At 36.4% G+C, this 10762-nt stretch overlaps 1 protein-coding gene across 1 annotated transcript in view; it reads left to right on the plus strand.

Moving 5' to 3' along the window:
- The window catches only part of TDRD1 (tudor domain containing 1), a gene marked incomplete at its 5' end in the record, with an annotated part of 24462 nt that extends 14286 nt beyond the window's left edge, over window positions 1-10176 (plus strand). Inside the window, 10 exon segments of the mRNA XM_029083961.1 lie at window positions 2682-2804; window positions 3950-4060; window positions 4252-4422; window positions 5344-5589; window positions 6098-6214; window positions 6408-6518; window positions 7644-7811; window positions 8156-8377; window positions 8553-8599; window positions 10084-10176. Of these exon segments, the coding sequence (XP_028939794.1) occupies window positions 2682-2804; window positions 3950-4060; window positions 4252-4422; window positions 5344-5589; window positions 6098-6214; window positions 6408-6518; window positions 7644-7811; window positions 8156-8377; window positions 8553-8599; window positions 10084-10176 (1409 nt within the window).
- Between the last annotated feature and the right edge of the window lie 586 nt (window positions 10177-10762).

The following is a 10762-nucleotide window of genomic DNA, read 5'->3' on the forward strand; positions in this document are numbered from 1 at the left end:
TGGGTACAGAGAATGCAGATTCATAACTGGTAAGAACTTTCCAGGCTGGCTCATGAAGTTCAGCCTTCACAGCTCTGAAGTTTAGTCATGGCAGCTTTGCCATGCAGAAACTGTGTGTGTGTGTTTGCTTGTTTGCCTGTGTGTGTGTGTGTGTGTGTGTATAAATGTGTGCACACATAACAAAGTTGCAATTGCTTACTTTTGGAAGACCCTACTGGTATTTAACTTCACCTGGTTGGAAGTCTTACCGTTTCCGTTTGGAAGTAGGATATGATATTTAGTACCTGCTTGTTCTTATGCCCTTGTCATTTAGCTCAAATAGTATTTCATCTTCCTTGTTCTGTATTTTACACCTAAACCCACATGTTTAGTCCTTGAAAATTTGTTTGACTGCAGTAGCCTACACCAATTCAAGGCTGTGCCTAAATTGCCTTTTTTGCCTTTAGTGACCAAAGCTTCAATTTGAGAGTTGCAAATTCTGTCAGATTTCTCTGTATTACGGGAAGATTTGTAGCTTCTCTCATGTAAAGCATGTTAAGCCCCTCTCTTCCATCTGTGCTATATATTCTCTCCTGATACATCTGTACTAGAAACAGAGGGAAGTCTTTTTGTCAAGGCTATTGTCCACATCTCTCAACTTTGATCTTCTTCACTAGATACCTCGTGGCCAGGACATGGGGTTGCTCAGCATGGAACAGGGAAGGGGAGACCTTATTGTGGCCTTTCCATACTTAAAGGGGGCCTGTAAGAAAGATGGGGACAAGCTTTTTAGCAGGACTTGTAGTGATAGGACAAGGGGAAATGGTTTTAAACTGAAAGAGAGTAGATTTAGACTAGATGTAAGGAAGAAATTCTTTACAATGAGGGTGGTGAAACCCTGGCACAGGTTGCCCAGAGAGGTGGTAGAAGCCCCATCCCTGGAAGCATTAAGGGTCAGGCTGGACGGGGCTCTGAGCAACCTGGTCTGGTTGAAGATGTCCCTGCTCACTGCAGGGGGTTGGACTAGGTGACCTTTAAAGGTGCCTTCCAACCGAAATGATTCTGTGATCTTTGTTCAGAAGAGTAAGTAATCTTTTATAAAATTAAAATGAACAGTAACTTCCATTATTATATCCAAACACATTTTGATCTACGACTATCATCCTGGATTGTTTTGTACCTCTTAGGTTTCCTGGTTACTTCTCACCTTTCTTTAATTTGTCCCTCCGAGTGGGAGCTTTTGAATGCAAGTTCTAAACAGGTCATCAACTCTTAAGTGTTTTGAAACTTGTACTTTTTATATTGAGATTTGAACAGATACATTTCTGTGTCAACTTGAAAATAACTTTTCATTAACTTGTTTGCTTTATTTAAACTTAGTGATTAAATCTGTGATTGTTGGATCCAGCATGGTATAAGAGAAGATTTTAATTAACTTGCCAAAAATTAAGAAACAATGTATGTTTTGGTTGTGAGGGCTACTTAGAAGAAATCTCACCAGTCACTTGAAAGAATAAACAATTATATTTCACAATTGTTAAGCATCCTGAAGCATTCTCTAAACTTTGAGCGATTTGTTAATTTTTATTGTTCTTGTCAATCTGTCTTCCTTCTGGAGTGGAAAATTCAACCAGCTTCTACTTCCTTGAGCATATATTTGAAAATATGATGACTGTGCTTTGTCCCTTCCAGTAGAGATCTGGCAGTTGCTGATCGTGGGAAGGACAGTCTTGTATTCCAGTGAAAATAAGGAAGATTTACGAGCCTTTTGGGTGTTTTTTTTGTTTGGGGTTTGTTTTTTGTTTGTGTTTTTTTTTTAATTTGGAGGAGGGTGTTCTGTTTTGTCAGGATTATTATTTTTTTTGCATTCTTTGTCTGTTAGCAGTATGACTTCCTAAAGTAACTTACTGTCAGACACAATATTGGGCAGATGGAACGGCATCTCAGCATGGCCATCCTTGAAGCTCCAAACTTTCTTGAGCTTCATTTTCAGAAAAAAACCCAAACACTTAGAAGTGGAAAGGTCTGCCAGAGTTGGAGACTACTAGCCTCTTGGACTCGAGTCTTAAAAAGGCTGACAGGATTTCTGGATGCTGCTGCCTACCACAGGCTGTAACAAACTTAACATCTATGAAAAACACAGGAAGGTTTCATAATATGCTAATGGAGGAAACAACAGCTTCTCCAATGTGCCATAATGTAGTTTTCACGTGATCTGTTCTACAATTTGTGTTAAATAATAAGCTTCTTTCAGGAACTGGAGTATAATACACATTGCAAATGTCCCCACCCAGTCCTTTTATTAATCTTTTTGTTCTTTCTCCTCCTTAGACCATTTCCAGTACTCGGTGACAGCTGTTTCCCTCTTGTATGCCCCCTTCCCCGTTTCCCAGGAACCAGGGTTCCCCAGAGTCCCTCTTGCTCAGGTTATTGCCACCTAGTCGGTTCTTCTTTGTGTGATTTCTCTTCCCTGCTCATCTATTTGCCTTTCTCAGTAGTGATCAAATATATTAAGCAACTGGCACATTTTTCTTACTTACTTTTATTCTGCAGAGTCTCTCACTGGTACTTAGTCTGTTAGATTATTTATGACAAGAAATTTGAGGACATGAATGAGCATTCAGGATATGTAATTTTTTTCCTGTAAAAATTATTTTAATTTCTCTCCCTTCCTCTATGTCTCTCTTTTCTTTCCTCTCTAGAGGATAAAACAAACAAAATAATTTGCCAGTGGAGTAAATTAACTCTTAAACAAACAGTAGATGTCATAGTATGTGCGCTCTACAGTCCTGGAGAATTCTACTGTCAGATTTCAAATAAGAGTGGTAAGTTTAGTCACCTTTTTTCTTTCTGCTAGCTTCTTTGCTTCCTGATTTGTATTTATTACAGTTCTAGAGCATTACTGTTTCAAGTAAGCTTAGAGCACCAAGGCTTACCTCTTAGTTTTTGTATCTAATGATGAAGAAACTGGATCGTGGTATGTGGAGACTCTGAGATTTAAATCTGAAAATGTTGAAGGTAAGCAATTGAAAAAAAAATTAAGAATGCAGAGAAAAGTGAAAAGAGCTACCATAACCTAGGCAAAGGATATCTAAGTGTGAGATAACAAATAAGAGACATGTTCACTGTCCCCATGCAATATTTACTGGAGCTCTCTTCTAGTACTCTGTCCTGTTATATTTTATAAAAACTTACAAGATTTAGAAGAGAGAAAATAACATGAAAATGAGAAACTGTAGCTTTTGACACTTGTCTTGCTCTTAGATAAACTAAAAAAAAATAATTTAAAAAAAATTCTTGTTCCTAACTGGTTGCATGTGTAAAGACTTCTAATACCCACTGGTTTTTTTAATCTTCTAGAAAAAGAACATAATGAAATTCAGTGGCTGGAAGTAGAAGCTAAATGCACTCAAACTAAAACTATAGGGCTAATCTTAAAAAGTGAGGGAAGTTTATTCCTTGGCTTATCTGGGGATAGTTCAGATTCTTCTTGGCTTACCATCTTTAAAACATGACAATTCCTCCCTAAAAGTGGTGTTACAGAGCAGGCTAAAGGACTTGATATAGAAAATAAATCAGCAAGCAGGATGAGATCCTATAATCTGTCATATGCACTGGCTGAACTAGATAATTCCCGTGGTGTTATCTGGCTGTAAAATATACTTTAGATTTTGGAGTGAAGAGTTGTTGGATTAGTAGGAAGAATTACTGGTCACTGCTATCATGCTGAACCAATTTGTCAGTAAATATCAGCTACATCACCTCTTCTGCTAATAAGTCTGTCTAGTAAGTTAAATAGTTAACTCTGTCAACAATTCTTTTTTTATAAAATTCTAAAATTAATGGAAATCTTCCCATCATTTTTTTTTTTTTTTTCATAAGTAAGCTATACAGTGAATGGTATTGATAAAGTCCAGGTCAGCTTATTTCTTTGATCTTGTCTTCGTTTTTTTTTCTTTATAATTTTCAGCGTTACTTGCTCTGAACTTGCTTAACAAATCATTGTCTGAATACTGTCACAAAACTCCACCAAATGTTTTTAAACCAGAGAATGGAGAGCCTTGCTGTGCTTTTTTCTCCGGTGAGTAACAGATTAAAATATTTCTGTTTTTAAAGGGTGAACATAAAGCAAAGGAAAAAAAAAAAGATATATTACTAATTTGCATTGGTAGAAAATAACAAAGAATTGGATTTATTTACTAAAAAATAAAGGTTGGTAAGCTTATTAAACATGTGAAGTTTGTTTGTTTTTTTTTTAATTTTGAAAATTAGGTGATGGTAACTGGTACCGTGCTTTGGTGCAAGATGTTACTTCAGATGGAACGGTTAAAGTGTGCTTTGTGGACTATGGAAATGTTGAGGAAGTACCACTGGATCAAATCCGGCAGATCTCATCCTCATTCCTGAAGCTTCCGTTTCAAGGAATTAAATGCTGGCTCTCAGGTGGATCTTCTTATGGATTCTTTTTCTTATAAAAGCTATTGCATTTAGAGGCTTGCTGCTTTGGGGGAAGGAGGTGATGCCAGCAGGGTGTACTTCACAGAACTCCGCTTTGCTTGCTTGTGTTGGGGGTCTGTTTTGTTTTTTGAATGAATGTCTGTGTTGCTTCTAGCCTCTGGAAATTGTGGGAGCTGTTGTTTTAACCTACAGAGCAACTGGCATTTAACAAAAATGTGGTGGCTGTTCCCTGAGCTCCTGACAGTGCTGTGCAGTGATCTGCATGGAGGTTACTTACTGATTTACCAGTCAAAGGGAACTTGTTGTTTAGTGCTTACCAGCTTCTGGTTGCTGCCTTGCTAGGAGTAAATGCATCTTTGTGCAACTTCATTATTTCTCAGAATTTTTGCAGGCAGAGAAGCTCCTCTGTTTTTCTGAAGCAAGTTGGCCTTTCAGTTCTCTGCAGGGATGTTTCATTTGATTCCTACAGAGTTTTGTACCCTACTGCTGTTTCTCTGTCTTTTGTCAGTTCTCTGCCTCTTCATTTTCCACACCAAATCACTCAAAATTCTGCAGAATTATTCTTTCTCTTAAAACATTTGGTTTTTCTGTTCCTTTGTTAAAAAGTTTATGTTAAACTGGTTCATAAACAGTCTTAACAGTATTGTTTGTGCTAAGGCACAAGGATTTACTTGGTAGAATATCATAAAATGTAGAAAACAAAACTTGGGAGTCCTGAGGAAATGTGTTCTTTTAGAAAAAATGAAGGAGACTAGTTAACAGGATGAAGTACAATGTGTATCTGTGAGGCAGTAAAAGTAGACTTGGTATTTTGAGTTGTTTAAAAAAGAATTTTTTTAAAGGAAATACTAATGTTGAAGAAAGTCACTTAATGGAGATATTTTGAACAGTTCTCCTACTTCCTAGGTATAAAGCCTGGTAATAGCAAATGGATTCCAGAAGCTACAGCAAGATTTCAAATGTACACTGCAGGGATAAAGCTTCAAGCCAGAGTAACTTCCCTTTCCAGAGATGGGGCAGGTGTAGAGCTTATTGACAATTCTGCAGGTCATCCAAAAGTGATCAATGAGATGCTAGCTTCTGAAAAATTGGCTGTAAAAGAAGTTGTACAAGATAAAAATACGTTTCCAAATAAGTCTGTTGCCAAAAAAGGTATTTAAATAAATGTTAACTTTTAGATTGAACAAGAATTTTTTATATTCCAGCCTTTAACCATAATCTTGCTGTTTAACTATAGTTAATATCAATAATAAACATGTATAGTTTTGATTATATTGTCAGTTTTTGCAGTTAAACACAAGCTGCCCTGCAGGTGGCATTATAGACAAAAAGAGAAAGATAAAAATCACTGGATTTGTCTTCAGTGAATGCTATTTGAATATTTGATAGTAGAGAATTACAACTTTGCTACAACTGGAACTTTTCCCATGTTTACTTCCCAATAGCTTATTTTTCTGGGGTGTTTTTTTACTTTAACTACTTTTATATAATAATAGTTTACAAACAGCAAGTTAAGCAAGTATTATCTTGGTTTCTGTTTCTCTTCTTGAAGTGAAGACAGGCAGTTGTCTCTAAAATTCAAAAAGATATTCTGCAACCATTACTTATGTATGTGCTTGGAGGAAAGTGGTACACTGTGTTTTCTTACTATTTCTATTAGAAACCTCAGTTGGGCACTGGAAGTCGATTGAATTGGCGATAAATGACACTGTGTCTGTCTGTGTAAGAGAAGTTGTAAGCCCAGACTTGTTCTATGCTGTACCAGTTGAAACTAAAGGTAAGAAAAAGTGTTCACTGTTCCAAGCTGGTTAATAAAATAAATGCCTATAGCAAACTGAACCATGTGTAAATGTAACTTGGACAGTAGAAAAATAGAAAAAAATGGCAAAGGTGGGAGCAGGGGAGCTTATAATTGAGTGTGCTCTTCATTATATCCAAATGTGCTTAGATATCAAATATTTTTTCTGCAGATCAAGAGAAGCTACATAGGCAGTTGATTGAATTAGAAAGCTATTGCAAATCTTGTAAGAACCAGCCCTTCAAACCAAAACTCGGTGAAGCCTGTTGTGCCAGGTTTTCAGGTGAGGCAATAGTTTCGTCTTATATTTCCTTGACCACTGTAAAATACAACTTCAATTTTTGCTTTAGAAAAAGGAAAAATGCCAACTTCAGAGTACTTACAGATCTCTTAATTCTGTTACAAAGGACAGCCTGGATGTATCTTTAGGGCAAAGAAGCCATCTGACAGTCTGGGAGAGAAAATAAGGAATAGGTTGTGCCCTGCAAAATGTATGGAGCTTTAAGAGTAAAGAAGGGCAGTTACTGTTTAAATGGATTTTTTTTGTGTTTGAGTCACAGGGGCATGAAATTCTCAGCAGAGCAATAATGCACTTGTGTCTATGCAGACCATCTTCTGGTTTGGAGGTGCCTGGGTGGTTTTTTTGTTGCTGCTTTGTGAGCATGGGGTGGTGACACTGGCTGTGACAACTGATCATTCAGCTTTATTAGCCTAACAAGCTGTCCAGGTTTAGCAAACTGTTAGTTCAAGTTAAAAGTATCCTTAACAGTGAGGGAACTTAATTTATTGGCTTAGTCTTTTAGAAGAAGGGATACTCTGCTAATATATTAGCTCAGTACTGACAACAAAAAAGTAGTTGACTCATAAATATGAAATATTGGCTGCATGTGGATTGTTACAGGAGATCTGTCTGAGTGTTGAAAATGAACTTGGGTGCTAGATCAGATAACAGCTCATGGAAAACAGGGTAGATGAATTAAAAAAATACTAGGCAGACCACAAGAGTGTACTTCAGTGTTTGACAGGTTTTTTTAACTTCCACTGATTTTCTTTTTTTTTCTTTTTTTTTTTTTTTTAATTTTGATTATGTTTTGAGAGGGAATATGCGTTGGAAAACAAAGTTAAGGAGCTAGAAATCCAGCATGCAGGCATCCTTAAAACAGTGTTGTGGTAAAAATCTTACCTGTATAATTTGAACAGAATTCTGAAAGCAACAGTTACATCTTTGAGTACAGCAATTGGAAACTATTCCCCTGTTCTGTGGGCTTGCTTCTTGTCAAGAGTCCTTTTGTATATAGCAAAGTATTTAAAAAATTCCTGGAAAACTATAGAGATTCTTGTTCTCAGGATTAGCTGTGTTTATAGGATGGTATTTTGTATGTGATTTTTATTGTTCTCATCTTTTCAGGTGATGGCTGTTGGCACAGAGCTCTTGTTCTAAAAGTTTTTCAGTCTGTAGTGAAAGTTCTATATGTAGACTATGGGAACACAGAAACTTTACCATTTTCAGAGGTGCTGCCAATCACTGATTCCTACTTAAATCTGCCTTTTCAGACAATTACATGTTCACTTGCAGGTAAAAAAAAACCCAAAACCAATGAAAAAAATCGCCCCACAAAAACCGCGACTGGTTTTCTTGAACATTATGAGTCTGTACCTATTCTGATGATAATGTTCATTCCTTAATACTGATAAACAAAATTATGAGCTGCTGAAATAGTATACTGGTTAATACTGCAAAAGCTGTTTTAGAAAGTATTTTTAGTTAATTATCTGTAGAATCTAAGGTATTTGGAAAATTTTGCATTGTATTTTCAAAAACAGTGATAGCTTTACATGTAAGATTCAAGTCATATCATGAAGGAGTTACAGAACAAACTTGATTGTGGGTTTTTGTTTGGTTTTTTTTTTTTTTTTCAGGAATAGAGAAAGCTGAGTGGTCTCCATTATTACTTGACAAGTTGAAAGAAATGTTACTGGATGAATATGTCACAATTACAGTGAAAGGGATTAATGGAAATGTTAATTTAGTGACAGTGGAGAAACTTTGTGAAAATGGCAGTCTGAATGTAGCTGATCAACTGGTAACGGAAGGTTTGGTCAAATCCTGCAGTGCTAAAAACTTTCATAATGAAGGTCAAGGTACATACTTTCACTTAATTACTTCAGATTACTTAATTTGAAGAACTGTGGGCACGTGGGATCCCTAAGTGACTTTTCCTTCTAAAAGTGTTAGAGAATTACACACATCACCTCTTACATTAGGGAAGCGGTGTCCATTTGTATTTTGCTCATTCAGTTGCTTTGTTCTTTGTAGGCAGTAGAGGTGAGACCAGATGCTGCTGCACAGAATTAAAAATGCAAGTAAGATTCAATCAAAGCAATACTCTTTTTTTAGATTTCCAGAATTTGAAAGAAACCCTATGTGGAAAGCAAATGGGAGTAGGGAGATAACAGCACCAAAGCATTGAAGATAAGCAAAGTGAATATCCTGACACTTCTTCTCAGTCTGTTTTATGTGTGGTAATAATTAGAGCACCCTGAAAATGAGGGAGGGTGGTGTGTAGATCACACAGACTTCTTAGTCTATGTATTCAGCTCTTTTTTTTTTTCTTCTCCCTAGACTATGAAGGCTCAGGAGTGTTACTTTTGTCTGTGGTGTAAAGGTAGTTGCAGTGTTTTGCATGAACTGTGTCATTGGGACAAAGGGCAGCTGGATTTTTTTCAGTAGTATGGCTGTGTTTTGCTGTGGATACAACTTGGTAGACAGCTGCACATGTAAGAAAACTCTTACAATGTGTAATTGGGGTAGCAGAGAGCAATATGTGCTAGAATTAGAATATGTGCCCTAGTTTCAGTCATGGAGCTGGGGCTGAGAATCTGATTTGGATACTGGAATTTGTAACAGTGTTTTCCAGTTGCAATAATTTTTTTTTCTCTTTTGAAAAAAAAAAAAAAAGTGTCTCTTACAGATATGGCATATTCCTTTAATTTTTGAAAGCTTTCTGGTTTTAAGATTTCTCGTTTTTTATTTTAATTTAGGCTATTTATGAAAAATTAGAACTTTAGATTACTAGAAGTAACTTAAAGTATACCAGAAAAGATTGAATTTTAAGGACAGAAACCCCTTTCGAGGGTGGTTCCAACTTCCTTCTTTCCCCCCAGCCAGAGGCAGCAAGGTCAGAATCAAACATATGAACTATGGTATTTTGGAGGTAGGAGAAGAGCATTTCTGTTCAAGGTCATTTAGACCTTTACTGCTTCAGAGTAAGCGCAGTTGCCAGCAGTTTAGGGGCAGAAAGACGATAAAATGATGCTGGATGTTCCTGAATGCAGTTAATTTCTCTGTTCTACTGTAGGCTGTTGAACCTCCTTTTCCCTTACCCCTCTATATCTCTTTGATCTTCCAGCTTGATCAAGCTGATGTCTTTTCTGACTTCAATTTGGTCACTTTCTGTTTTCCCTCATCCTTCTTTACTTGGTTAAGTTTGGCTCAGAGTCTCTTTACAGAAGAGAAGACAGAATATTCCAATATAACTGAAAACATCAGGAAATAGACATGTGAATAACCAAATTTAAGATCCTGATCTCTCCTAATTTCATCAATTCAGTTCAAGGAAGTTTCTTTTTTGGGGGACAGAGGGGGGTAGGAGGGCAGGGGAAAGTCAGCTACAATTCTGCTGGCTTTTTCCTTCCTCCAGAAGATTTTACAGCAGAAAGGAGTTGTATATTCATGGAACTAATCTGAGACTTAGCTGAGTTTGGAGTTTTAGGATTTACCCTAATCTGAAATTAGACATTTTAAAAAAAGAATTGTGTATTTCTAATTCTTTCTGTTTATTCCACAGCTTGAAAAGCATGAACAGATCCTACTCTTCCTTTTAAACAAGTATGGGAATCCAGATGGATTTACTGAAATGAAGAAACTGTTGGGCCACTGAGTCTCTGACATGTGCCATTTCATTTGTATGTGTACCAGGTTGCTGCAGTTCCTTTTTTTGGAAGAGCAGGTGTATTTATCAGCTTAAAAATGAGAGTCACTTTGTAGAAATTCTTCTGTTTAAGTACCTGTATTTATCTGTATGCTTGGATTGTTATTGTGAAATAAGTATATAACTTGAAGGCTTTCAAAGCTGCAAGCTAAATTTTCTGTTCTGTTTTTGTTTTGTACCACTGTGTGCTGCTAAGCTTTTTTACTTTTATTTTGTGTTGAATGAATATAACTTTAGGGAATGGCCATTGCATTGTGAGCCTATTCTGCAAACTTACATTTGAAATGATTGTAATTGTAAAGCTTACTCAACTTTGGTACCATTAATTTTACTTGAAAAACTGTATATTACCTTGATTAGACTTCTTTCAACTTAATTTCAGGTCTGAGATTAGACTGAAAATTGTTCTTCATAAACTTGGTTTCAGTATCATTAAAGGCTGAATCTTGTCTTGGACTGCATGTAGGTAGTTTTTTTCTAAAATCAGTAAACACTTAAATGTGCACAACTTCTTTATTTGCACTTACACTGTGTA

The sequence above is a fragment of the Antrostomus carolinensis genome, unplaced genomic scaffold (genome assembly GCF_000700745.2).
Source record: "Antrostomus carolinensis isolate BGI_N321 unplaced genomic scaffold, ASM70074v2 scaffold32702, whole genome shotgun sequence".
In the NCBI taxonomy this organism is placed as follows: Eukaryota; Metazoa; Chordata; class Aves; order Caprimulgiformes; family Caprimulgidae; genus Antrostomus; species Antrostomus carolinensis.